At 45.9% G+C, this 26,993-nt stretch overlaps 8 protein-coding genes across 8 annotated transcripts; 5 read left to right on the forward strand and 3 right to left on the reverse strand.

Annotated features, from left to right (window-relative positions):
* Positions 1-1,149: 1,149 nt before the first annotated feature.
* GL218_01496 (Formyl-CoA:oxalate CoA-transferase) lies at positions 1,150-2,956 on the forward strand (the record flags this gene model as incomplete). Its single annotated transcript, XM_033577968.1, has 2 exons — positions 1,150-1,558; positions 1,623-2,956. 2 exons carry the CDS (start codon positions 1,150-1,152, stop codon positions 2,954-2,956), a joined length of 1,743 nt encoding a protein of 580 aa, XP_033439176.1.
* Positions 2,957-6,679: 3,723 nt separating this feature from the next.
* GL218_01497 (Riboflavin transporter MCH5) lies at positions 6,680-10,021 on the forward strand (the record flags this gene model as incomplete). Its single annotated transcript, XM_033577969.1, has 5 exons — positions 6,680-7,492; positions 7,558-8,008; positions 8,995-9,101; positions 9,206-9,420; positions 9,481-10,021. 5 exons carry the CDS (start codon positions 6,680-6,682, stop codon positions 10,019-10,021), a joined length of 2,127 nt encoding a protein of 708 aa, XP_033439177.1.
* A 2,301-nt stretch (positions 10,022-12,322) lies between these two features.
* Positions 12,323-13,743, forward strand: GL218_01498 (Ribonucleoside-diphosphate reductase small chain; the record flags this gene model as incomplete). The annotated part of the gene is made up of 4 exons (XM_033577970.1): positions 12,323-12,352; positions 12,426-12,680; positions 12,746-13,079; positions 13,133-13,743. 4 exons carry the CDS (start codon positions 12,323-12,325, stop codon positions 13,741-13,743), a joined length of 1,230 nt encoding a protein of 409 aa, XP_033439168.1.
* Positions 13,744-14,505: 762 nt separating this feature from the next.
* Positions 14,506-15,188, reverse strand: GL218_01499 (WD repeat protein; the record flags this gene model as incomplete). Its single annotated transcript, XM_033577971.1, has 2 exons — positions 14,506-14,949; positions 15,117-15,188. 2 exons carry the CDS (start codon positions 15,186-15,188, stop codon positions 14,506-14,508), a joined length of 516 nt encoding a protein of 171 aa, XP_033439169.1.
* A 682-nt stretch (positions 15,189-15,870) lies between these two features.
* GL218_01500 (WD repeat-containing protein 82-B) lies at positions 15,871-17,162 on the reverse strand (the record flags this gene model as incomplete). The annotated part of the gene is made up of 3 exons (XM_033577972.1): positions 15,871-16,652; positions 16,719-16,953; positions 17,007-17,162. 3 exons carry the CDS (start codon positions 17,160-17,162, stop codon positions 15,871-15,873), a joined length of 1,173 nt encoding a protein of 390 aa, XP_033438354.1.
* A 571-nt stretch (positions 17,163-17,733) lies between these two features.
* Positions 17,734-18,606, forward strand: GL218_01501 (aTP-dependent DNA helicase RecQ; the record flags this gene model as incomplete). The annotated part of the gene is made up of 1 exon (XM_033577973.1): positions 17,734-18,606. One exon carries the CDS (start codon positions 17,734-17,736, stop codon positions 18,604-18,606), a length of 873 nt encoding a protein of 290 aa, XP_033438355.1.
* A 1,204-nt stretch (positions 18,607-19,810) lies between these two features.
* GL218_01502 (Ribonuclease Z) lies at positions 19,811-23,807 on the forward strand (the record flags this gene model as incomplete). Its single annotated transcript, XM_033577974.1, has 3 exons — positions 19,811-20,066; positions 20,162-20,535; positions 21,252-23,807. The coding sequence occupies 3 exons, from the start codon at positions 19,811-19,813 to the stop codon at positions 23,805-23,807; spliced, it is 3,186 nt and encodes a 1,061-aa protein (XP_033438352.1).
* Positions 23,808-24,389: 582 nt separating this feature from the next.
* GL218_01503 (Beta-hexosaminidase) lies at positions 24,390-26,692 on the reverse strand (the record flags this gene model as incomplete). The annotated part of the gene is made up of 3 exons (XM_033577975.1): positions 24,390-26,003; positions 26,066-26,583; positions 26,644-26,692. 3 exons carry the CDS (start codon positions 26,690-26,692, stop codon positions 24,390-24,392), a joined length of 2,181 nt encoding a protein of 726 aa, XP_033438353.1.
* Positions 26,693-26,993: the final 301 nt, after the last annotated feature.

Below are 26,993 nucleotides of genomic sequence, written 5' to 3' on the forward strand. Positions count from 1 at the left end.
AGTTACTTCCTAAGACCTATTCAATCATTTCTTCATCAATTACGCATCGTTGTTCAAATCCTACAGAATCATCTAAGACAAGTCGTCAGCATCGTTGTTTTAAATTCAACGTGCCACCAAAGACCGTTAGATATCAGAATCTAAAGATGGTCTAGGTTATGTGACTCGCATTTTCGGATGATGCACTTGACTCTCGCGTTAAATGCCCTACGGTTGATTCGTCAATAACTTTCCTGATGTATTTTACCGTCACTGCATATGGCTTTATATGGCCTTAAATCGTCTCCAAGGGAGTTCAATTTAGTACTCACAATCTGCATGTAACCCCTTTTAACTAAGACTCCTACAACCTCACATACCTCGTAGCCCATACTACCGTCACCGTCGACACGAATCGACTTGCACTCAAATGGATCTTTTTAATCTACCAACTCCAATTTTAAATGCCGGCAGTATTGATTTTTCACTTTCGGCATTTCAAAGGCAAGTCGGGGTTTCCTTTGCTGGGCGCTTAATTTGCTTTTGCAGAGATGTTAGATATTCTCACTCAGGATCTTCTGTCCTCTTTTCGATCTAGAAACTGACAGTCCGCTAGGTTCATCCAGACCCTAGCATTGATTCGAGGTACTCATTACAATGGGTTGGATTCTACAGTTTTACATTCACAACTCCCGCATCGTCGGGTGTACTGCCCGAGTTAACCTGTCGATAGACTTGGGTACCCCCAGTCCGTTATTAGACAGTCCGGCGCATGTCTGATTTAGGGACATTGGATATGTCACCGTGTCATCGTGTCCGTGACACGTTTCTAGATTTCTTCTACATGTCAGCGTCGACATGTACACTCTGGCCAGATGAGTCGTTGACGTGGACCTGATGGGTCGGATTTCGTCAACTATCCTATCCCCAGGCTGAAAGGTTCCCTTGCTTATATAAATCCGAGTCACGATCTTACCGGTGGCATGTTTTGGTAAGTGGTCCCAGATCTGATGAATCACAATATGTTGTAATATAAGTATTGCTATTGTGATTTGTATACGCTAGAATTTCCTACTTAAATAACAATGTGGCGTGCTCTCTTGGGAGTTTTCCTCTCCATCCTCAGTACAGGCACATTCTTGTCTCATATCTTACCCGGCTGCTACTATCATGACCGTCGGACAACCAAAAACGGCGCTATCCGCTACCCGGGAGAGGCCCGGAATCTATTCGGTAAGTGAAGGCGCAAAGGATGCCTTCAACTATCTCTTGAAATCCACCAAGACAGAGCTTCCGAGAGGGTTCCTACAATACGCTGAGGATGTCAAGTTCTTGAGATATTCTCGTACCGGGGATACGGCGTGTTTTCCGTGCCCCTTGCGTGAGCAAGAAACAGTAGCAGCACTTAAAGCACTGGAAGGATGCGCTGCTGCCGCGATTGCAGATATCCGGGGGCAAAAGCGTGAAAGATCGATTAGTGTCACCTTAGAACGTGTGACGTCCTTTCTAATGTCTACATATCTCACCAATATCGACGGCTTGGATAAGTGCAACCCCAAAGTTAAGGAACGAATTCCGAGTTCGTCTCACCTGATCCCCGTTAGGTAAAATTTAGAAGCTATCTAGCTAACTACAATGTTAAGACACCGATCTAAACCAAGCTCAGTCAATTCTATATCGACGCCTATCAGCAGGCCTATACGAAACAAGGAACCAGGGCGAGTACTATCACATCCACGGATCATTGGAAGCCACCAAATCTCTAAAGATGATTGGTCTTCCTGCTTTTTCCCCCGGTCTAACAGATTACCGTGATTGTATTAGCACTATCGAGGGGGCAGTCGGGAAGTTTTCCGGAGCTGAATTAGAAAAGCTGAATCGAGAATATCGCCAGGCAGGCGTCCCCGTCCTCACCAATGAAAATTTCCAGAAGAGCAGCCATGGCCAATCGATGGCATCTCTTCCATTATTTACCGTAAAGCCCTTGAGCATTGATACGCCACCTGTCCCATTTACGGAACAAACCATTTGCAGACCAAGTCAGTGTCTGCAGGGACTTCGTGTTATCGAACTGTGTCGGGTAATTGCAGGACCAACTATTGGTCGATCCCTAGCAGCGCATGGCGCATCTGTCTTGAAGGTTACATCGTCGCAGTTACCAGACGTCCCATTCTTCCAATTGGATGTCAATATCGGGAAACACACGACATCGTTACATCTCAAAAACGCAGATGATGTCGAGATTTTCGAGTCTCTCCTCGAGACAGCCGATGTGATCATCGATGGGTACCGACCGGGCGTTATCGCGAGGCTCGGTTATCGTCCCGAGGATCTTGCAGCGAAAGCGGCTCAACGCGGCAGGGGTATCGTCTATGTGGCAGAGGACTGCTTTGGCGGTATCGAAATTGGTGCCGAATGGGCGGGCCGTCCGGGTTGGCAGCAAATCGCCGACTGCGTCACGGGCGTGGCATGGGAGCAAGGTAGGTTCATGGGCCTCGATGAGCCGGTCATCCCACCTTTCCCCATGTCCGACTATGGCACGGGGTGCGTCGGTACTGTTGCGGCGCTCTCAGGTATCTATCGTAGGGCTACGCAAGGTGGTAGCTGGATTTGTCGAACTAGTCTATCACAGTACGACATATTCCTTCTATCTCTCGGCACGTACCCGACTGAGGTCCAGAACCAGCTACGCCGCGAGCACGATCCTAACTTCTTCGAGCTACGTCACAACGATTCTGTTGACGAGATTAGCCAACGAGCCCTAGCCAGTGTCAAGTCGCTACATCCGACGCTCTTTGCTAACCATCTCATGCAGAGCACGTATAGCGAGGGGTTCGGCGGCATTGTAGCGTGGCCGAAGGAGCCACTAGCAGTGAGTGGAATTCAGATTGGCTACGTGAGGCCGACACGACCGAATGGCTATGATAAGCCTACTTGGGAGCATTGGGAGAGAGATGAGTCTCTATTGGATGCCTGATATATTGTTGTCTAAACGGAAGCTTGCTTACTGATGGTTTACGAAGGATCTAATGTGGTCACACGGCAGTAGCGGCGGTTATCGTGCCTTTTTTATCATAGCGGGCGTCGTGGTATTAATTGTAGCTAGCGTTGCATAAAGTCTCGTGTGTTATATGAAGTCAGCAGCTGAAGGATATCATTCCCAGTGTGATATTGAAAATGTATCACCACTATTCAGAAAAGCATCATACATGTACGCTAGTTTCTTACCGACACTTTCTAATGTAGCGCTCTCTTATTATCATACTATACACGATGTACCAAGCTCCTAAATTCATCTATACCTACCTAGATGTATCCTCTAAACATAATTTAACTATACTAAAACCTGAAGACTAGAACAAAACTAACGATGCCTAATGCTGTGAGCTCTCAACAACAAATAAAAAGAATTAGCTTCTCGAAGTATACCTAAAGTACTTATTCTCCACAGTGAATTATAGTATCTCATCTTAATATAGATAGGGAAATGTGGTTGGAAGAACACCAAGTGCACAACATCAGAATCAACACGTGACCCAACACCTAGACGAGTGAGAACCTACAAGATCGCATATGATAGCCTAACAGGCGATGGCGGTGATACGGACCTCTTAGGTCGGGACCGAAGGGATTGGATAACCTGATCTAGTCCACCCTTCCACCCTATCATTGATAACCCATTTTGATGTTGTAATCACGGGGCAAGAGTATAGTGGTCTGTGGACAGCATGAACTCATTTGTGTGATAGAGGTGATAGAGGTGATAGAGGTAACTTGGTAGCTGTGACAAGCAAGATTGATCACGATGTTTCACCACAAGATCTTCTATCTCACCAATAACGTATTAGGATCAAGAGATTGCTTTACATAGGACGGACTCGTCAGCTCTCGCACAGGTTCCACCGAATCTCCCCTCCTGCCCCCCCCTTTTCCCCATAGTATAACTGCGAATTGTAGTACGAATGTACAGTTCGTAAACGAGCGCCGGCTTCTTGTGATAGGGAGGAGCAGATAAGACGTAAACGGCAACAAATGACCCCCAGGCTGGAAGAGGTACAACGATACACGTATAGAATATCAAAGAAACTGGAATACCCCGTCTTCGAAATGAGCCTCTTACTACGCACGAAGCCATCGTACATCGGCAAATCACATATGACGTGCCCTCGAGTTCGCATGAGAGTCAGGCGATCTGATCTGCCCTACGCGCCCATATATATTACCTCTCTCACCCACCAAAAACAGATATTAACCCGATAATCAATGCCCAAACACCTATAGTCTATTAGCTGCCAAGCCCAGCTGTCGCCGGCTACATGCAGGCAGGGGGGAAACCTTCCAAACCAACGAGTAAGCTCATTACGTCGCCAGCCATTCACTCGTATTGTCTTGGATTTACCGAGGCAGGCATAGGCGAATGCGAACGAAGCCACTGATTTATGTAGATACCTGTGAGTGGGTAGGTAGGTAGGTAGGCAGGCAGGCAGGCAGACAAAGAAAGTCAGTTACAACATAAGAGGTAGGTTGGGTAGTTAGGTAGGTCGCTCGAACACTGCAGGGTTCGAGATCACAGGCCGAATATGTAGTGCACTACTAGATATGTGGAACGATCGCAGTATGCCAGCCAAGATGTCAGGTCGTCCAGTGCAACAGCCCTACATCATCATACTTCACCTACCACATAGGAACCACAATGTAATGCCCTAGATATCTGTTGGTACTCCGTCTCCGAGCGCACCGAAGCTACGGAAACGGATATTCCACGAAGTTATGACCTATCGTTATTTTCCTGGTCAGTCATATCTTTCTGTTTTGTAACTTCTGAACTCAGTAATTATCTATCAAAATCCAATACTATGACGAATACTATGACGTATATCTAACTTACTTGCTCATTCAAATTACCATACCACATGCATTAGGTAGGTAGATATGATATACATCCATAGAGTAGGCATAGGGTAGGCATACTGTACGCGCCCATCCCCTGTCGCGAGCCGAAACTATACCAACGGAATGGCGTGACTGGGATACGAAGTAGCATGCACTATAAAGCCTCTCAACACGGAGATTATATAGACGCCATTCTGTCAGCGCCCATTTCGTATTCGACGGCTGGCATACAGACAGCGGGCGTTGGCATTTTCGAAGACACTGACTGCGCCACCCCTTTCTCGAGAACACATATCTACCACATACTTGTATTAAGAACGAACGCCCATCGCATTGTCGGACAATTATTACTTACCGCTGACAACGGCCTCTTGCATCAAGTCTCACTTTTAATCCATCACTCCTTTTTTGCTGCTGTTAACCGAAAGGGGGTATTGAAAAACATCTGATTCCAATTCATTGATTACCTATGTGCTATTTATTTTGCATATGTCGGAATTAGCTGTCCGAATATTAAGGGTTAAAATATACTTAATGAGTTTTTAAATCCACATAGCACGGTGTACAAAAATAAAATAATCAGACATGGAATGGGGGGAACATAAAGACAAAAAGTATATTCATCACTGTAGTGAACACACGCAAAAAATATAGTCACGCCGTGGATCGAACACGGAACCTTCTCGGGACTTTGAACACATCAATGTGAACGAGAAATCATAACCATTAGACCACGCGACTTGTTAAAAATTTGGGCTATTATTAGCTTACTTGTAGGTCGACAGCTTGGCCGGCAGTTCTACATTTTCCTAGCTTATTTCTGCTTGGCCGGTTTTTTAAAGCTTGATGACTAAAGTGGGGCATTGAATTTATCTTTCTTAAAGGGTAGAAGCGGTCTGAGGGATCAGCCTATCACAAATGCGATAATGTTGCTATCGAATTCCTATTACAAGATAGCCTCCGTAAGTAGGACCCAAAAGAAGCAACCGCTGGGGGGGAGTATTTAAAAGTTCAAGCTCCTATTAGAATATCAAGCTCTAGCGACTCTAGCGACACCGGTTGAATCGACGATAACGTCACAGTAGATAACTTAGGTATAATAACTCCACCGAGAATCAATCTCAGAGAACCAAAGTATGGAGAAATCAGACGAATAATCAACACTTTCGACGATCGACTGGGATTGTAGCATTGCGTCGGCCCGAGACAATGCTGCAGCTACAGTACGGCTTCATAACTCTTATATCGTAGACCTTGTGTTATGAGTAATACGTAGCGCTATCGGATTTGATTTCATTGACAACTGATATATCTATTCTACGTGATGCAATTAGTCTATTGCGACCTTGATTATCAAGAAATACCTGTCTTCTGATAGGATAGAGCCAGACCATCAATGCCTAAGGGGGACATCGATGCTCCGGTCCCGTTCTAGTCCTCGAAATAGTTGACCGCAAGACGTCGGCAGTCTTGGTTCGCCTATACTATCGGACGTACGCATACACAAATCTATACTGAGGACGCCCTTATGGTGGAGTTATAATATTTCATAATGTAGACTGCATGAGAAACATTATAGTGTAAATAGCGATGTCGGAGCGTCTGAAATACTGTGATAATTTGAGTTTAGGGGCGTATATCGCTTGGGGAGCTTATATTGTCTGAACGCGCCGTAAGGTTTTGGCTATGAACATCTATAGCCATAATTTGCCCTGTTCTGAAGCCAAAATCTTATTAATAACAACATACATTCTTAAATCTTGTCAATAACAATATCAATGCTTTCGATCATACCTCATCAATAAACATGACGACAACATCCTCCTCAGAGGGAAGCTCGAGCTCCCAACCCGAAACGAAGACTAGCTCTACAGTACTTGTAAGAGAAAATGCCACAAAAACGGACGTTCCTTTGGATACTATACCTTTTGACGAGCCACCAGATGGAGGATGGCTTGCGTGGTCTCAAATCATACCAGCCCACATCGCCAATATGATGTCCTGGGGTTACGGGACGGGTTTCTCAGTCTTCCAGCTCTATTATAAACAGACAATGAATCTGCCGGCTTCGCAGGTGTCTTGGATTGGCTCGATACAGATATTCTTATGTTTCCTCGTCGGGATGGTATCTGGACGACTGTCAGACGCAGGATACCCACGGCACTTGTATGCTATTGGAGCTGTAATGTGCATATTCGGCATGTTCATGACCAGTTTAGCGAACACGTACTGGCAGATTTTACTTGCCCAGGGGTTCTGTCAAGGTATCGGTGCTGGGCTGATGTTCATGCCTGCTACTGCAAATGTCGCTACATACTTCAAAAAGAAGCGCTCGCTTGCCGTGTCCCTTAACGGATGCGGATCGAGTAGTGGCGCTATCCTATACCCAGCCATTGTCCAATTCTTGACACCAAAGGTTGGTTTTCCCTGGGCAGTTAGGATATGCGGATTCATAAGCATTGCTTTGGCTATCGCTGGATTCAGCCTCTTGAAGCCGCGGAAACTGCGGAGAGCCCCTGCACCGATTCTCGACTTAAGTGCTTTCAAGAATATCCCATATACCTTGTTCACCGTGGGCGCATTCCTCGTATATTTCTCTCTGTTCACCATGTTAATATACGTGAGTCCCTAACCGTTTTGTTTTGGTAACAACATGTGGTTTAGGTGCTAACCATATTCCATTAGATTAACTCGTTTGCTCGCGAGAGTATTGGACTAAGCGACCTGGAGTCCATCAATTTCGTGCTCATTAATAATGCAGTTGCCATGCCCGCGCGTCCCTTGTTTGGCTGGATCGCCGACCGCTATGTCGGCCCTGTCGAAACTTATGGCCTGAATTGCTTTGCCTTAGGGATCATGGCGTTTGGTTGGATAGGTGTCCATAAGCGGGCAGACATGTATGCTTATTCTGTCGTTATGGGGTTTGTGAACGGAGCTGCTCAGGGAATATTTTCGAGTGCAGCTAGCAGCTTTGTTGAAGATGTGGGAAAGATGGGGACATGGATCGGGATGACGTTCGGCCTTTGCGGCTTTGCTACTCTATCCGGACCTCCTACTATGGGCGCTATCATTGATGCTAGCGGAGGCAAATACATATGGGGGCAGATTTGGGCGGGATCAACAATTGTTATTGGAGGTACAATTATCCTCATAACATCTAGACTGGTAGTACGGAAGTCGAGGAAAACAAGCATTGTATAAAACGGGATGGGCGTGGAATATCAAACCAAATCTTTACAGAGGTTGAAGCGGATCATATGTCTATAGTAACTGACCATATTTCCCTGGGGCCATTGGGCAGGTTATTTATGAGTCAAATAAAATAGTTGGAAAGGGAAAGTCTTCCTATAATAGCTAATGATAGACTAGATATTAAAGAGGAGAACACATTACCTCTTAAAATAAAGCTGACTTTTTGGATTGTTTCTTATAACACTCATTTCTGGGGACTAAGGAAACATCTTTACACCTATCGTTTATTCTGACTGATTCTAGTGGCGAGAATGTCATCGTAGAGGGAGGCCTCGAGACATATTGTGTGGTTTGTTTACAGGATGATGATGATCACGGGACGGATGTGAATTGGAGGGTTGTGTGGCTGATAGCTGCGCCACAAGCCACATTGAGTTGACTGCCGCTAGCAGGACAGGGGTCTACATGTTACGCATAAAGCATGGTAGATCGATTAACCTTAAATGGGTTAATGCATTTAATCTGCCGTTTGACATCATCATTTCTCTGACTTGTAATGACTTGGCTGGGCTGCCTCTCGCATGATCGATCACCAATCACCGAGGGAAAGGGAAAACTTGAAAAACGTCACAACCACATTCAGGGTTACGTATGTACCTAGATAGACCGCCATTGTCTTGTTAGTTGTCATTACAAGTTTCAATAAATAAAAGTCTTTCAATCTTCCCTTTGTTCCCACTGCTCTGAGGGAGAGTTTAATATTTTGAAAAGTGTCTTGGCTGCGAATGCGCAACTAACAAGTCACTTAAAATCAATAAGCAGCAGAAGTATACCATACACTCATCGAACGACACGACAACCGTATCTTCCTTATTTAACCTACTACTTCGACCATATTTAACAACTCTCCACCAATACTTCTACCATTAGACAATCAATTCTACTTCGATTCTAAGGATAAAATGGCGGGCGTTATCGCAAAATTTGTATCGAAAAAGATCCTGAAGGAGACAGCAGGGAACCAATTCGGAGCAGCAGTAAGCGACATGGTTTCTCTTTGTTACTGCTATTGACTTAATAGCATAAACACGGCATTAGGTCAATCGTATAGCAAACGATACTAACATGATATAAATTAAAGGACCCGTACTTCGAACAAGTTCCAGCGACAAGACTTGATGGCACACCAACAGGGAAGATTAAGAAAGTTCGCAAAGCCTTACCGCCTGGCCTTTCAGAGCACGATGCGATGATCTTGACCAAGGTGAAGAGAAGAGCATACCGACTAGATATGAGCTTTGGGAGCTTCATGGGGCTGAAGTTTGGTTGGGGTAGTGTTATCGGTCTCTTCCCTTTGTAAGTAACTTGGTTCATTTGTGAATACTTTATTCGCGTGCTAATAAATATACTTGATAGTGCTGGAGATGTCGTCGATGCCCTTCTCGCGATGATGGTTGTCCGTACTGCCAAGCAGGTTGAAGGAGGGCTTCCGGTTCATATATGGGCCTGGATGTATGTGCTGGTACTTATAGATCTTATCGCCGGGTTGGTCCCGTTTGTCGGAGACATTGCCGATGCCGTCATTCTTGCCAACACGCGCAACGCGGTGGCATTAGAAGATTATCTACGAAATAAAGGCAAGAAGAATCTTCGCGCTAGTAAATTACCGGTGCCAGATGTGGACCCCAGCGATCCGGCCGAGTTCGATCGATTTAATTCGGAGTCACCTGAGCGCGCGTCGTCTCGAGTTACACGTCAAGGTGAAAGGTCTGGAGGTCAATTACGAACAGACCATGTTCCCCAGGAAACTGGTGTCGCAACCGAATGGGCCCAACCGTCACAACCCGCTCAAGCCAGGGTTCATAACGATCGACGAGGAGGCTCGAGCAGAAGTTTCTTTGGATTAGGTAGCAAGAGATCTCGTCCAGCTGATATCGAGACTGGTAGACGGAACTAAGGACCCGCTAGAAATTACGAATTATGGGGTTCAATTAAGAAGAAGATCAGATCGCGTTAATTACTTTGGAGGGGTTTCTACATACGCGTCACGCCACTACGAGTTTGGTTATTCCGTACGATACCATTCATTATTATTATTCGATTTAACTTTTATGCTCTTCACTACCTATTCTTGATTATTTCGAAATTGAGAAACGGTAATTCATAATGTAGGATGAGCATAGTAGGTCTAGGTGCAATGGCAAAAAAAGGTAGACGAAGATACCATACAAACGGGCATTATGTCATAATGGAGGGGGTTCATATTTAATGAGATAGCGGCTGGTATTAGATTTTTATGAGACAATGGATTGGATTGCACTATCTGAAACGACAAGTTCTGTTACTCTGTACCATTACGACTGAACACTGTGTTGAAAAACATAGCCTATCGTATATTTATATGGTGTAGCTCGTAATCCGAGGACAAGTAACCGACAAGGCCGATATTAGGTCCGGAGTCAACCCGTCCAAAGTCGATGATGATTCGCAGTGTCGAGTAATCATTAGCTGATCTTGAATCAGCTAGAAACTAGGGATCTCACCCATACCCCATTGGGTTTGCTTGTTTATCTAATGACTATGATCTGATAATCCTAGTTGGTGTATTATACATAGGTAAGTACGGATCCGTAGATATCCCTGCTTTGTGACACATGAAGCCAGTGCCGAGAGAAAAAAAGGGAACAGCTGGGTTAGCTGTAAGGTCGATAATAGGCCAATTGTGAAAACAGTCCTTACAACTGTTTTACACTAGGTTAGTACCTTGCGTTGTACCTTGTATGCTATATGGTATTTTGGTACGGCGTGGGTTGCGTGGGTACTTCCATACCAGGTTTTGGTGGATCGAATAAACAGTTCAATAACCGTTTACTTTTTTGACCCATATTTATACTGTTTATTTCATTTAAATATTCAAGATCAAAAACGTTAGCCATTCTTAGCGTTTACCACTATTTTAATATCAAATAATATCTAAACGTTTAAATTTTTTTAAACGTTCAACTTTTTAACTATTTAGCCTTTCGAATATTCAATATAGCTTCAAATATTCAAGCATTTATACGTACTCCCGTCGTTCCCGTCGGTCTAAAGACCTTTATCACGGCCTTATACCCTTGTCAAGGCCATACAAAACAAGGTCTAATTTAAAATCAAGGTTGTACAGGCAAATCTGAGGCAATACAGGTATACAGGTCTATATAAAGGGCCCTCCTTTCCTTCCCATTCATCTTTTTTTTCTTCTGAGTTTTCAACTTCTTGACCAACCAGCCAGCCAGTCAGTCAGTCAGTCAGTCAGTCAGTCAGTCAGTCAGTCAGTCAGTCAGCCAGTCAGTCAGTCAGCCAGTCCCTCGGCCATCTAATATTTTGGCTAATCATACATAGGTAACCAGTCTCCTAGCTAGTCTTTTACATAGTCTCCTAGATAGTCTCCTAGATAGTCTCTTAGATAGTCTCTTAGATAGTCTCTTAGATAGTCTCTTAGATAGTCTCTTAAATAGTCATATATATAACCAATCTTTCAACTAGTATCTGTATTTATAGCCATCGTAATTTATTGACTGCCTACCTGCCTGCCTACCTGCCTGCCTGCCTGCCCCCGTATCTGTATGATACACGTACCTAATTTATACCTTCCCGTGGCTCCCGTAGCTCCCGTGGCCTTCCCGTGGCCTTCCCGTGGATTTTGTAGCTCTTTCTATAAACGCTATAACGCTTGAAAGTAAGTGAAACGTTTGGGAATATAAATAGCTATATACGTAAACATTCCAATCACTTTCAAACGTTGAAAATAACTTCAATAGATATAAAATCTTATTCGTCGTTCACTTAAGTCTTGATTTTTAAACGTTTAAATATGAAAATGGTGAAATAACGGTAAAATAACGGTTTATTCGATCCACCAAAACCTGGTATGGACCTTTTTCATAGTGTATGTTAGGTACATAGGTAGTCTGGTAGTGGAAGCTGCAACCCCTGGGCAACGCGTGAAAAAAAGTGGCGGGGGGGTTTAGTCGCGTTTTTTTATCGCGTCGATCCCAGCTAATATTAACACGTGACTCGGCGCGAGACAGCTTTTAAAAGATCTTGGATCCGACCTATTCTAAACACGCTTCTTGTCCTTGCATCCCAACAATAACGATTACTTCCACTTAACGCGTGATTATCATTCTTACTTGGTGATCATTGCAAGTCAATTGTCTACTCCCCTTGTTCAATCTTCAATTGCAATTCCTACTTTCAACCTCACATCTTCACAATGGCCTCTACCATCACTCCCTCCAAGAAGGTACATACCGTCGCTCCCTTAGTTATTTTCATGCCACTTGAAAGAATTGTTGCTAACTTATTATGCTATATAGGCTACCTCTGCCATGGAGTCATTGAATATGGACTCTCCCATCAAGAAGCTAGACTTCTCCTCCGGCAAGGAGAATGCCCCTTTCGACTCCAACATCGATGCCCTTGCCAAAGAGATTGATTCACACCAACAAATTGAGAAGAAGCAAGAAGTGAAGGTCGCAGTTGCACCCACTATCAGGCCTGAGGAGGCTGATGAGCCTATCCTACAAGAGAACCCTCAGCGGTTCGTCCTGTTTCCCATTAAGTACCATGAGGTGAGTAACGCGTCTTAGACGCGTAAAGTGCTTTTTGACGCGTCATATACTAATTTACCCCACAGATCTGGCAGATGTACAAGAAGCATGAGGCGTCCTTCTGGACTGCCGAAGAGATCGACCTGTCCAAGGATCTTCACGACTGGAACAACAGACTTAACGATGACGAGAAGTTCTTTGTTTCTCACATCCTCGCCTTCTTTGCCGCGTCAGACGGCATTGTCAATGAGAACCTAGTTGAGCGATTCAGCGGCGAGGTTCAGATCCCTGAAGCACGATGCTTCTATGGTTTCCAGATCATGATGGAGAATATCCATTCCGAAACTTACTCTCTGCTCATTGACACCTATATCAAGGAGCCCGCCCAGAAGACCCATCTCTTCAATGCCATTGACACTAGTAAGTCTGCTTTCATCCTCATCTAAACTACCATATGACTAACCTTTATCTAGTCCCCTGCATTCGCAAGAAGGCTGATTGGGCTCTGCAATGGATCGCTGACAAGAACTCTACCTTCGCTCAGCGTCTGATTGCCTTCGCTGCTGTTGAGGGTATCTTCTTCAGCGGTGCTTTTGCCTCCATCTTCTGGCTAAAGAAGCGTGGCCTAATGCCTGGTCTCACCTTCTCTAACGAGCTTATCTCGCGTGACGAGGGTCTACATACCGATTTCGCCTGTCTTCTCTTCACACACCTCAAGAACCGCCCCGGCAAGGATGTCATCGAGAAGATCATTAGAGATGCCGTCACTATAGAGCAGGAATTCTTGACAGAGGCTCTACCTTGTGCCTTACTCGGCATGAACTCTAACTTGATGAAGCAATACATCGAGTTCGTTGCCGACCGTCTACTCGTCGCTCTCGGCAATGAGAAGATCTACCGCTCTTCCAACCCGTTCGACTTCATGGAGAATATTTCTCTGGGTGGCAAGACTAACTTCTTCGAGAAGCGTGTTGGTGACTATCAGAAGGCAGGTGTCATGGCCAGCACTAAGAAGAATGAAGACGTGGCCACCCCTGCAGAGGGCGAGAATGGAGGTGATTTCACCTTCGATGATGACTTCTAAGCTTCTCACCAGCTTGATGATCTCGCTCCTCTTTCTATTACGTCTTTTTTCGATACCCCCTTCTCTCATTCTCGATTAGATCCGCCCTTGTGTAATACCACATTCACGCTACTACCCTCAACGCCACTCCTACCAGGTAGAGCTTAGAGGGTCTTATAATACAAAACTATAGACCAGTGAGCAATTGTCTCGGCGGTACAATTAAGGTTGGATCCATTGACCGGGTGGTCTGTTGGATCTTCAACCCTATTTTTCCCTTTTTATCTGTCACAATACGGTCATCATCATTGGGCGTTATGGCGTTGCTGGCCTCTTTACAAATGAGAGATGGCCCACGGAGGAATGAATGAAATAAACAATAAGCTCCGAATGGATGGACGGACGGATGGGGCAAATGACTTGATGCATGAGACGCGGACGTAGTGATAGCTCAATTGATGCAAATGAAGATACATTATATCGGTATTATGTGATTTGATGTTGCGTGATATTTGAATTGTAGGTAATGTTGGTTTAAGGCCATGTTTGTATATACTTATAAGTCCACTGGCATGTGTCCAAGCGCCGGGCTTTCCCTAACATGTCTCGTAATCATCAAGCTTTGAATATAATTCCAAATAAGTAACCTTATAGCAATGCTATAATGTAGTGCAAGGAACTATACGTCCCTCTAGGCTCTCTTTTGACTGGATACAGCCCAACATATGTAGACCTTCCGATCCTTTCCTTCCCTCCCTCCGTATTCATCATCTATCTATCTCCTCATTTCTTTCCACGCTTCTTCTTCCCCTTCCCACCACCACCACCACCTCCCGCCTGTCCCTGCCCCGGCGCCTTTCCACCACCTGTACTTCCTTCCGGCTGCGCCGGTCCTACCACATCCTCCCCCTTCTTCTCTTCCGCCGGCGTCCCCGCCGCAAGCGGCGCGTCGGCCATGACCTCGTCCGCGGCCTCGGGGAGCGGCAGCGCGGCCATGCGCGCTCCTAACGGCCGGCCTAGACTCTGGATCAGACGCGATACTTCGGCTGCCTTGGTCGTGCGGTACTTGAGACAGGCGCCGGAATGCGGGTCGTAGGCTTTGAGGGTGAGGGAGCCGCGGGGCGCGGTGGGAGCGGAGTCGGTTGTTGTGGAGGGGGAGGAGGTTGGAGCTTTTTTGGTGCGGCGGGGCTTGGGTTTGCTGATGTGGTATTTGGTTGTTATGCGTGTCTGTGTATGAGAGTTAGTTAGTTGGAAAGACTTCTGGCGCTAAGGTTTTATTATTTTTTATTTATTTTTTATACACAATGGGCGGTGTTGGAAGCGCTGCTGCGATGGTATACGTATGCAAATGTTATGGTATATTTGGGAGTTAAATGTGTGGCAGGCAGACATACGGTTGTTGGTCGCGCTTCGAGGAGGAGCGAAGACTGGTGCAGCCATTCCTGGCTCGTGGCGAAGTATGGCATCGCGAGTGAATACCGCTTTGCTGCGGAATAAATGCTGTCGGTTGTTCGTATAATAGTATGCAGGATAATTGGCAGGTTAAGGCACTTCCGAGATCTTCAGGCGCAGCTTATACTCGGTATGATGATTATAGATATACGATTTCGTGTCGTCGAGGTGGATTGTGGAGCTGGACTTGAATTTTGGCACTTTCACCCAATCGAATGACGATGAAGTTTGGTGTTGGTGGTGGGCGGTGGGCGGTGGATGGATGTGGGGGTCAAACAGCAAAACAGCTAGACAGGGATCTAGAGCTCTATGAAATCTCGCGGGGTAGCTCGAGCCTCATTTAAACTATACCAATACTTCATAATTGCATACCTAACATACCTTAGGTACTAATCGTCACAAAATGTTACGTCTTATATTGTGAGACAAGCCAAATTTCTATATTTCATACAAGCATCTACAACAAGAAGTTGCCGAGACGATGCCCTTTTAGACGCCTTTCGCAATGCAAAATCGGGGGTATCTTCCGTACCTAAGCCAGCCGCATCCTCACCTCCGTTCACTACTTATACTACTTCATGACGGATCCTGTCCATCTGCTGGTGGCCGGTAATCATATTCGTTCAAGTTCACAAGATCGCAATCATAGATGGACGCATCGACATCGACGTCGACTGATGAGCCTCCAGCCGCCTCCTAGGCATGCGGATCCGGTAACCAGAACACTAGATCTTGATCTGCCGTCGCGAAGAAGTTGAATCGGGGGTTGATGGCAACTACTGCCGCGGGCCTCTCGTCTTCTAGAACGTGAACTGGGTCCAAGATTTTATCGGACGCGTTACCTAGTGTATCCCACACCATAACTCCCTTTCTCCCACCACCGATGACAAATCTTCCATCATGTGTGAAGCAACAGTCGCCGCTACTCTCCACGCTGGCACCACTCGGGCCACCTCCATTAAGCATGTATTCTTCACCAGGCGCCAGCCTATTACTTCCGCCCTCGGTTTTTCGTAGGTATCCTTTCAGGCTGCCATTAAACGAATCTAAAAGGAAATGACCTCCTCCCTTCGTGCCTAGTAAGATAGAGCGTCCGTCGTTGGCAAACTCTAGCGTGGTCCAGCCCTGCATAGCATTATGAGGTTCAATTGAACCGCATGCTTCCACGATGTCGAATTCTGCAAATGGTGCCTTATCGAATTTTCGATGGTCATAGAGCAAGACCGCGCCACTGTTAGGCGATCCTACGGCGAAGACTTGTCCACTTGGATCGAAAGCTGCGAGATGTGGTGTGTTCAGATATAAAATGCCGGTCTCATTCTTCGTTCCGGCGTTCCATAGCCGTATAGTGTTGTCCTTGCTGCAGGAGATGAAGTCGTCGTTACCGGGATGCATTGCCAAGCATGTAACGGCAGCTTGGTGGCCTTCGAAATAGCGTATAAATGCATTATCGTGAGTCGTTAGGTATCGGATCGCATCTATGAAGTGTTGTTGTCAGCAAGTTTCCAATCAATGACAGGTACCGAGAGCTATAGTATCCTAACCATTCTGTTTTGTGCTCGCGTATATTATACTGGAGCTGTTATGCGTGAATTTAGCGTGTTTGACTCCGTATTTCTTGCTAAGGAGCTGCTTGTCATGGCGACCCTCTCGGACCTTGTAGATCTGGATGGTCTCGTCGCTCTCGGATGTCATCAGAAGCTCTCCAGGGTCGTCATAATCGAGGCTAAGGATGAAGGGTTGAGGCCGTCCATCTTTAATATCGTCGCGCTTAAATAACTGTAATTCGTAAGAAAAGGTTGTTAGACTGGGGGCGTACTTAAGGAGGGTACCTTCGTAGGTCTGAAGCTGTGCAGGTTGTCGGAGATAGCTGATGTGCTAGGTAGACCACCGCCTAGAGTACGGGTGATATTGAGGGAGGTGGATGGTGTACCGTTGGCAGGGGATGCGTTATCGGGAACGTCGAGGTCCATTGGCGTGGACGCCATAATGGAGATGGTTGGTGAATATTTCACCAAAACAAGCTCCGAAGAATACAAGTAACGACTTGTGTTTAGATATAGATCAATTGGGAGAGAGACGCGAGATAGATGTAACTTCGCAAGATGAAGCGACAAGGCTAAATTGTAGCCGCGCTTTAGTGTTTATCATTTATCGATTCATGTCCCAAGGACAGCAGACTGGAAGTACGCTAGTTACATAATGCGGTACCTAGGTAGTATATAATGTACATATATATGCTTTTACTGAAATACATGTGCGCATTAATATATGCATATACTCAGGTACTAACCTACCTAAGGTTACACCTTCAGGCAGGAGCAACTTTCCGAACTTACTAGATTTAAATATCATGCTACATACAAAATGTAACAGCTTTTCAGCTTTTATCAAAAGGGACTTTGTCCTAATACTAACTTAATCGCATGCTCACTACCTAGGCGATATGTCAGTTGCCAAAACCTATGGAAATTCAATCCAAGCTTCATTATGACCACAAATGATGCCTTCACTCCTCGACCCTTCGGGAGCAAAGTGAAACATGACAATGACAACATAATGGATTCATCTGTACCAGAAGTGTGGCATAAGCTCTTTGGACAATTGGTCTCTCATCGCAAAAGAATTGCTGCAGCACAGGATGTACCCGCCTATGTGATAGCCTCAAATAAAGTCCTAGAGCAGCTAGCTAAAATCCGCCCGACTAATAAGATCCAACTCCTAAAGGTGAAGGGCATCCGAGATCGGAAGGTTGAAGCATATGGCGACGAATGGCTAGAGATAATTGCACAAGACATTGCCAAGCACCCCAGGAAAAGCATTGCTCAGACGAATCAGGCTCCTCTTCACCCAAGGGACGATTACCAGAAACAGCAGGAATCGGGGCCATCCAAGGAGTTATATAGGCGTCTAGCAGAGTACCGGACGGTACGTGCTGCTATAGAGGACCGACCCCCGTATATAGTTGCTTCCAACTCACTCCTAGAAACCCTCACTAGGGAGCGTCCCTCGAACCAACGTGAACTTCTAAATGTTCACGGTGTAGGGCCAAGCAAGGCAGCTGAGTATGGGTCGGACTGGCTCCAAATAATCGCAAAGTTCAAGGCCGAATACAAGTCTGAATCCCCTCAACCGTTTATTACCGATACCCCAGCGACCTCGTATGCTGTGGAGGATATTCAACAACCGCAGCTAGGTGATCGACCATCTAAACAAAATCGGATCAGAAATGTTGGCCGATCAAAGGAGATTATATTGTCACAGCCTCTACCGGGTAACGGGCTATCATTAGAAGTTGATGGGACGCAGTTTAATGTTGCCGAAGCGTCGGCTGAGAAAGACGATGATGATAATTATGATGATTCAGACATCGAGGAAACATTCATGTCACTTATCGCGTCTCGTGAATCGCCACAGCCAAAGCGCGAGTGATCTAATAGCCCGGTACCTAAGCTAACAGAGTAGATTAAGTATCTGGAATATTATGTATAACTAGACGAAATGATCGGTTCTAGAGACACTATAAGCTCGAGGTGGTATAATCGACCACGGTTACAGTGTCATTGGGCTGAGAAACGTGGATAATATAAATTCATGTGTCCTTCATAGCCATTTAATAGAAGTCAATTAACGCCACTTCGACGGCAAACAAGCAAGAGCCCTTGAGTGTCATTTATGACATTAGCTGCAAGGAGAGTTTCTTCTATAAACCTGCAGGTAAGTCTTCCTCCACACCACATAGCTAGTACGGTCCGTAAAAATTTGTAATAAACATTTATATCTACGGGTACTTCATAATAGATATATAATTGTGAATACTTCTTCAAAGCCACACCCATATATCGCGGGAAAACATCTTGAATGTCGTTTAAATGGACCTATCAACGCTGTCTATCGAATCTCGCGCTCTTCAGATGCTACGCATTCCTTGATTGAAGGAAACGTGCAAGACTACCGAAGGGTGCAAGGATCGCTAATAATAGAACTATTTATGCACACCAGTCGCATTTCTTCACCGTTTTCAGAATAGCATATTAGTCACTTCTAAGGTAGGACAAGGCTGAATTGATCAATTATAGCTGGGCTTTACTGGTTACGGTTGAGGTCCTTAGCTGCGTAGGAAGAAATCCCGGATAGGTCACAGCGCAGGGTACCATCACCTCATATGTCAAACTTGCTGACAACTATGTAGACATCCTTACTACGCAATTTGTACTATAGTATATCCTAGACACCTCAATATCGTGTAATCATGGCTAATACGATTTTATAATCATAGTTACTTAGTCTAGATAGGTAATTATATCTTTATATTTATGCTCATTACTAAATTCAAGTTGTAAGACACTATTGAGTGCCAGATCAACAGTGATTACTTTAAGATCTAAACTAGAGACGCTATAACATACATTCTCACATTTACTACCTATGTATAAACTCAATATCGACCCCTTAAATTTGGGGGTTGCATGCAGATGCAATGCAGGTAGCATCACAGCGACTGTCAGGGGCCGGCACAGGGCATCGTAAGGTAGGTAGGCAGTATCAATGGTGCCTATGAATGCAAATATAATGAGAATGGCTCTGGATATTAGCCGTCTTCATAGTTCTCGTATATCTGCCTCTGAGAATCAAGATGCACTCGACGATGGAGGTCGTGTCGAGCACCACACCACAGCTCGCGACGGATTCTTTGGCGCCCGAGGTAGCTCCCGAGACCTACCATCCGCAGTACTACGAATATAAGAACTACAGCGAGGCGCAACCGCAGACCAGCCCGGTACCCCGTAAATCTGAGATAGCCGGGTTAAGGAAACCTACATTCTGGTTGCTAGTAGCTTTGTTTTCGGTGGTGGCGTTAGCGGCCGGATTGGGCACGGGGCTAGGCTTAGGTTTGAGGAGTAATGATAGTGCAGTTAATAACACAGGTTAGACAAGCCATGGTGGATGAACACAGCAGAGATGGTGATTCTGATGACTGGTCTAGGTGCTTCTGCGGATAGCGAAGCTATAAGCAACAGCGCTACTTCATCGCCGCATGCTGCCCCCTCGACGACCTCATCTACGAGCAGTGTATCAACTACCAGTACCAGCAGAACTAAGAGCACCAGCCCAAAGAGTAGCAGCACTAGCACGGCAATTATAGCCGAACCGACACCGACGGTCCTAGTGGATTCCAGGTGTCCCAGCCGAAGCGGCAGTATGATATTAGGGAAAAACAACCGACAATACAAGATAGCCTGCGACAGCGATTTGACGGGAACAGACCAAGCGTCACTAGTGGTAAACTCGCTCGAGGAGTGTCTTGCACTATGTGACTCGCTGAACTGGACTCAGAAGCGTGCCGATGTTGGCTGTGTTGTACGTGATATCGAGAAACCCTCCCCAAACTCGAAAATACCTTTTACTGACGAATTATTAGTGGAATGAGAAAGGGGTAGTCGGGCAAGTTGCTGGTACGTGTTGGTGTAAGGGAGGTAATAATATCAAGGTTACGTCTTTGGCAGGAATTGTGGTTGCAAGTCCGACACCATGAGAGTCCATCTCTGTTTTCTAAGGTTGTTTTAGTAACCTACATAATTCATTAATAGAAAAAATAAAAAAGTAATAACTAACTGCCATCTAAAAGAATCGCTAGCAATAGTTACGTAATTTAGGTACTACGTCAGAATAGTAGGTACCTCCTTAGGTAGGTAGCGATAAGATAAGAAATAATTTCTTAGTTACTAAAAGTTACGATGCATCGGTATCGATAATTCACTTATACGAATCTATATGCGTTTCGAATTGGCCGTAAGAGTCATTCTTGATAGGCTCATCCGGCATAAAACCTGATGAGACATCGTAATATTATTAATAAGACCCCGAGGTGGCTTTTCTATTTCAGCGAAACTTCAAATCCGCATATCATAAACCCGCGAAAATATCGCGACCCGCCCCCAAGGTCTATATTCGCAAAGGCACCTCTCCCAACCACACTTTTCCGAAATCCTGACGTCTCCTTACTACGAGCGTCTCCTAGAGATCAAAAGTATTGTGCGCAATTCCTACTGTTTAAGACCGTTCCATTTAACCAGCGCACGACGCTACGGGGGTCCGGTATGTTGAACTATGTTCAGGTCATTACGACCCCTACTGCCGACACACATGGTGCTTGCTTGTTGCTTCACTTTGACAACAAGCGCTATATAATTGGAAATATTGCCGAGGGAACGCAGCGTGCTGCCGTCCAGAGAAACATCGGCATACAAAAGGTCGAAGATGTTTTCTTAACAGGTGTGGTTAACTGGCAAAATGCTGGTGGCCTTCTAGGCACTATCCTCGTCCTTGCCGATACCCTGGCTACTAAGATAGATAGCCTCAAACAAAATATCGAAGAGCGTAAGAAGAAAGGGCTTGGAGTTCGTAATTTCCGTGATAATAGCGACACTGTCATGCCGAGGCTTAGGATTCATGGAGGCAAGAATTTGACACACCTACTCGCTACGGCTCGTAGGTTTATTTTCCGGAAAGGACTGCCTTTAGACCCTCATGAGGTTCGCGACGACCCTCGCTTAATCGAACAACAAGAGCTTAAACCGGATTGGGAAGATACCAACGTCAAGGTGTGGTATATACCTATCCAGTCGACAACGATTGTATCGACTAGCCCCCGAAAACGAACGCACGAGGAGTTCACGGAGACATCTGAAGTGGATGAGCAGCAACCTACCCTAGACAGTGAAGAAGACAGAAAGCTAGTTCAGACTGTAGTCACCCAAATGTTTGATTCAGACTGGAAGATGGACGCGCTGGTAGAGACTACTTTGCACCAAGTGAAGCAACCCGCGAAAATATACGTCCGGGGTGATAAAGGTCACATCCAAGTATATACAGGTCCCTTACCAGGAAGTGGAGAGGCGGTACCAGATATACCTGTGTTAATACGTCGACCATGGCCCGGAGCAATGGTACACGCACTGCCGCATACGAAACCTTCGAACCAATCCTTGTGTTATATTTTTAAAACACATGAACGACGAGGAAAGTTTAACCCTCAAGTAGCTGCAAAGTACGGCGTACCTAAGCAATCCTATAAACTGCTCACGAGTGGTCAGAGTGTAGTGGGCAATGATGGGGTCGTAGTAACTCCAGATATGGTTTTGGAACCGAATATTCCCGGGAATGGGTTTGCTGTTCTCGACATACCGGACCCTTCTTATATCGATGCGCTCGTGAACCGTACGGAGTGGTCAAATGATAGCCTTATGGAAGGTGTTCACGTTATCTACTGGATTCTTGGCCGTGGGGTCGTGAATGAACCCCGGCTACAAGAGTTTATGCAAAAGAAGTCGGCAATCAGACACATCGTGTCCTCACCAGACAGCTGTCCGAATAGGCTCGCGTTTGATTCGGTCACAACTCAAACTTTCAAATTACGATGTATTGACCCTGACCGGTTCCGCTTACCCATTTATGACAATAATGTCTCAATTTCGAACGCCTCGACGACGGATGTCTCTTCTCTCTACGAAAGTAGCAAGCTTGGGAAGGTTGTGCAATTTGCACCTCAGTACGTGCATCAAGATGACAAGATTATTCCATTCCCAGATATCGAAAAGTTAGCCCGAGCGGATATGAATGATGAAATATTAGAAATGGCTCGAAAAGCCAAGACGAGAGTTTCAGATCCTGAATTTCTAGCCAAAATCGAAAAGGTGGAATCAGACATCCCAAACCGAGATGCAGAAATAATTCCTCTAGGAACTGGCTCTGCTCTGCCATCTAAGTATCGTAACGTCTCTTCTACATTCCTTCGCGTCCCGGGATACGGTAACTACCTGTTCGACTGCGGCGAGAATACAATTGGCCAGTTACAGCGGGTTTTTGGCAACGAGCTCCCCGAAATCTTGCGAGATCTCAAAGGTATATGGATTAGCCATCTCCACGCAGACCACCACTTAGGCACTGCCTCCGTTATTAAAGCATGGCACAACGAGACGATTCGGTCAAACCCCTCTGCTAAGCTCTTCGTCGCGTCCCACACACATATGATAGACTGGCTGCGAGAATACGCTGACATCGAGAACTACGGTTTCGACCGTCTTCTGACTGTTATCTTTAACAAAGGGGATTCTCGTGTATTCTCGGAGGCGGAGACAGGGGCCATCGGGTTAGAACGGATTACGGCTTGTCACGTGAAACATTGTTTCGGTGCGCTGGCAACGGTATTTACTTTCCCGTCTGGGCTCAAGGTCGCGTATTCGGGCGATTGCAGGCCGAGCGACGATTTCGTCGAGATCGGAAAGGGAGCCACCCTGCTCATCCATGAGAGCACGTTCGATGACGAGCTTCAGGGTGATGCTATCGCTAAGAAACACTCGACTATGTCTGAGGCTATCGATGTCGGCCGCCGCATGGGCGCGAGGAGGATCCTACTGACGCACTTCTCGCAAAGGTATCAGAAGGTGCCTATAATGGAGGAAAACTTGGAGATTCGCGCCGATGCGGAACAGAGCAAAAAGGCGGAATTAGATGAGGTGATCCTAGTGGCATTTGACTACATGCGAGTTAAGCTAGGGGACTTCAGAAAGGCGCAGGCTTTCTTGCCGACCTTGCAGAAGCTTCTTGAGGGCGCGCTGGATGACCAATGATAAGTGTATAGATATTAGAAAGGTACTACACTGTCGCAACCAGTCCTTGTGTATGATCTAGGGTAGTGGTAGCTCACTCGCCTCGTGACTTGGATTTTGATATTAGACAATCTCCACTCCAATGGTAACACATTCGCCATATGCTCAATGGGGCGAGTAGGGGAGATCAAACGAATATGAAGATGTCGTCTTATATAGTATAAAATAGCACAATCATAGTTGGCTAGTCGTCTTCTAACAAGGATTAGATAAAATAAAAATAAATTCGACATTACCTGATGAATTCCCCCATGGTAAAGTATCGAATTAGCCCGAGCCATCCGATTGTTCACATTAACAAATTCCGTAGATTAAGCAATAGAAATCAAATTATATCTACGATAACCTATTCTAGCTTTCCTATAGCTATATGATTAGGTATCAGCACACTATTGGGACGAGAATAATATCACGATTCTGATAATATATATTGTTTTATCTATCTCATTGGCGTGCATATAAGGGGAGTAAGAGTCAACTAAATGGGCAGTTCCATAAAAACCAATCATCTATCCATATATTTAACCTAGCTACACCCACTACTCAAGCTTCCGAGGTCAAGCTCATTGTTGCCAGCTGTCCCGTCCACCCAGCGTCCTTGCCACCAACCCGCTTCAGCGGCGCCTCGATGGCGATAGGCGTCCACACAAGGGAAACCCCGTTGACGCCTAATACAGCTAAGAACTCTTCTTCCTTCACAACCGCCGCTGCGCCATCGGGGCTCACGCGCGCAAACGTCTGGTTGCCCCGCCCTACGATATCCAGGTCGATCCATGTCTTTAGAGGGACAGTAGTATTCAACCGGTAGTAGTTGCCCGAGGCGAAGAGAGTTAGGTTCGGGGTAAGCATGAGCGCGGAGTCCCGGCCGGAGATCAGAGTGGCGTCTTTATCTACTTCGTCGATGAGAAGGCGGAGGGAAAGAGTGTAGTCCCGGCCTTTGGAGGAGAGGGGCGTTTTCAGGAAGCAGGAGGAATTTATGGCGAAGGTGGAATCCGCGGTGAGTGGACAGTTTACTAGTCCGTCGTACCCGTTTCCGGACTGGTCGGTGACGATTATGTCGCCTAGTGTAGATAGGGGCGTGAAGTATTTGTTACTTAGGACCGACTGCGAGGTGTAGTTGAATATCGTCGAAGTAGCTGATGGAATCGCTCGGTCAAGGTTCTGTGCTGGGATAACAGGATGCAAAGTCGAAAACGCTTCCGCGAATTCAGACGCCGAGAGATCTCCTCCCCATTGCTTGTCCGCGAGTGCCGGGATCCCGTCTTTCCAAGCATAATAGGCTTCGGAGAAGACAGATGCGTTCGCACCGTAGTCATTCCATAAAGGCGTAACGGCCCCAAGGACCAGAGGGTTGGACTTCTCCGGGTTGTTGGCGGCGACTTTCGTGTCGAAGACGTAGGGCTGCCATATCCCACCTGTCTCTGGGTTGCCGTTGAATGTCCGGGCGACGTTTACGACCTGTGGATAGCTCCCGGAATATTTAAGGACGGTGTAATAGGTGTCGTCGGAGTTGAGGACGGAGTAGTTGTTCAGGATGTAATCGTGGTACGGGTTGTCCTCGAAGAAGGCCCAGTGTTGTACCGAGATATTGTTGTAGACGTTGTTGTATTCGGGCTTGGGAGGGAAAGTACCCCAGATGCGGATAGATTTCCCGGATTCTTGGTAGATATAATCTGCCATTTCATTAACGAATCGATTATAGTCGTTAGGATCGCCGGTATACTCGTCCGCGCCGATATGGACGGTCTTGGAATGGAACCAGTCGAGGAAAGTGCTCCAGATGGTTTTCATAGTAGGTATTGAGTCCGGATGGGAGATGTTTAATAACGACAATCTGCCTTCAAGTGCTAATTCCGGCTTCCATTGTATTATGACTAGTGCATGTCCTGGGGCTTCGATCTCCGGGATGATGGTGACTCCTCGTGAAGCACAAGTTGACTGGATCTCTTCGAACTGTTCTTTCGTGTAAGACTCATTCTTATACTTATTCAAGCCGGCCAGAGATTCTGAATCAGACCATAGACGGAACCGAGCGTATAGTTCCAAAGATTGCTCTCTAGTGTATAGGTCGACATTGTTATATAGATTATCACTCAGATGAAGCTGGAATGTATTTTGCTTGAAAAAGCTCATGTAAGAGCACAATTCGATGATAAACTAACCAGCACCTCCTGTTAGCCTAATCACTCAAATTCATACCGGATTGAACTTATACATGCCTCGGGAGGATAATAATGACGAGCTGCGTCGAGCATCATACCTCGAGTCTTCCACCCGGGAGCATCATCTGCTTCCCCATAGGATAAAGAGCCATTTGAGAGAACTGCTTGCTGCAAGATAGTTCGTGTACCCCACCATACACCCAAGGGACTGGCACCGGATACGACAACTCCTGAAGAGTTGACTGAGAGTGTATACCCTTCAGAAGTCAGAGAGCCGCTGGCATCGGTATACTTGCTGGGATCACCCAGTGTGAGAAATATGGTATCTGATGTAGATTCATCGCCAGCGGAGACGTCAATATCGAGACCCAAGACACTGTGTAAGTCGTCTACGAATGTTTTGGCGAAATCTTGTAGACTTGGTGGAATCAACGTCTCTCCGGTTTCATCACGACTTTCGGTATACTTGGAGTCTACCAACACTCCTTTAAGGGAAGCAATTGGATATGCTCCGTCATTAGAGATGGCAAAGGGGACAGTAGGTATTCCCGTCACCCTTGAGGTAGCAAGGACAGCTTAAAAATTGTTAGCTTTTAATTTGATAAGACTCAAATCATAGCGTAGTATCGACGAACCATTAGATAATGTGGTGAGCCACAGATAATAGGGATGAAGAAACACCATCACGTCAGCTAATTTCTATTGGTATTATATCTGCAGGAACAGGAACAGAAATCGAGATCAGCGAGACATCATACGGGGGAATACAGATTCTGCCCAAACTACTACATACGGTGGCAGGCTTATCATTATATCTATGAATGTCTTTTACTTGCAGCATGGCTTGCAGGAAGGCCTGCTTCTTGGCCATGGCCATATTGGATAATGGACGAATCATCTTGCTGTCAAGTTGATGAAAAGGAAGTCGGGCTTGACGATCACTTGAAGATTCATGTAACCTTAGAGAGCGGGGTTGATAAGAATC

The sequence above is a fragment of the Daldinia childiae genome (genome assembly GCF_008694065.1).
Source record: "Daldinia childiae strain JS-1345 chromosome Unknown Scaffold2, whole genome shotgun sequence".
Lineage (NCBI taxonomy): Eukaryota > Fungi > Ascomycota > Sordariomycetes > Xylariales > Hypoxylaceae > Daldinia > Daldinia childiae.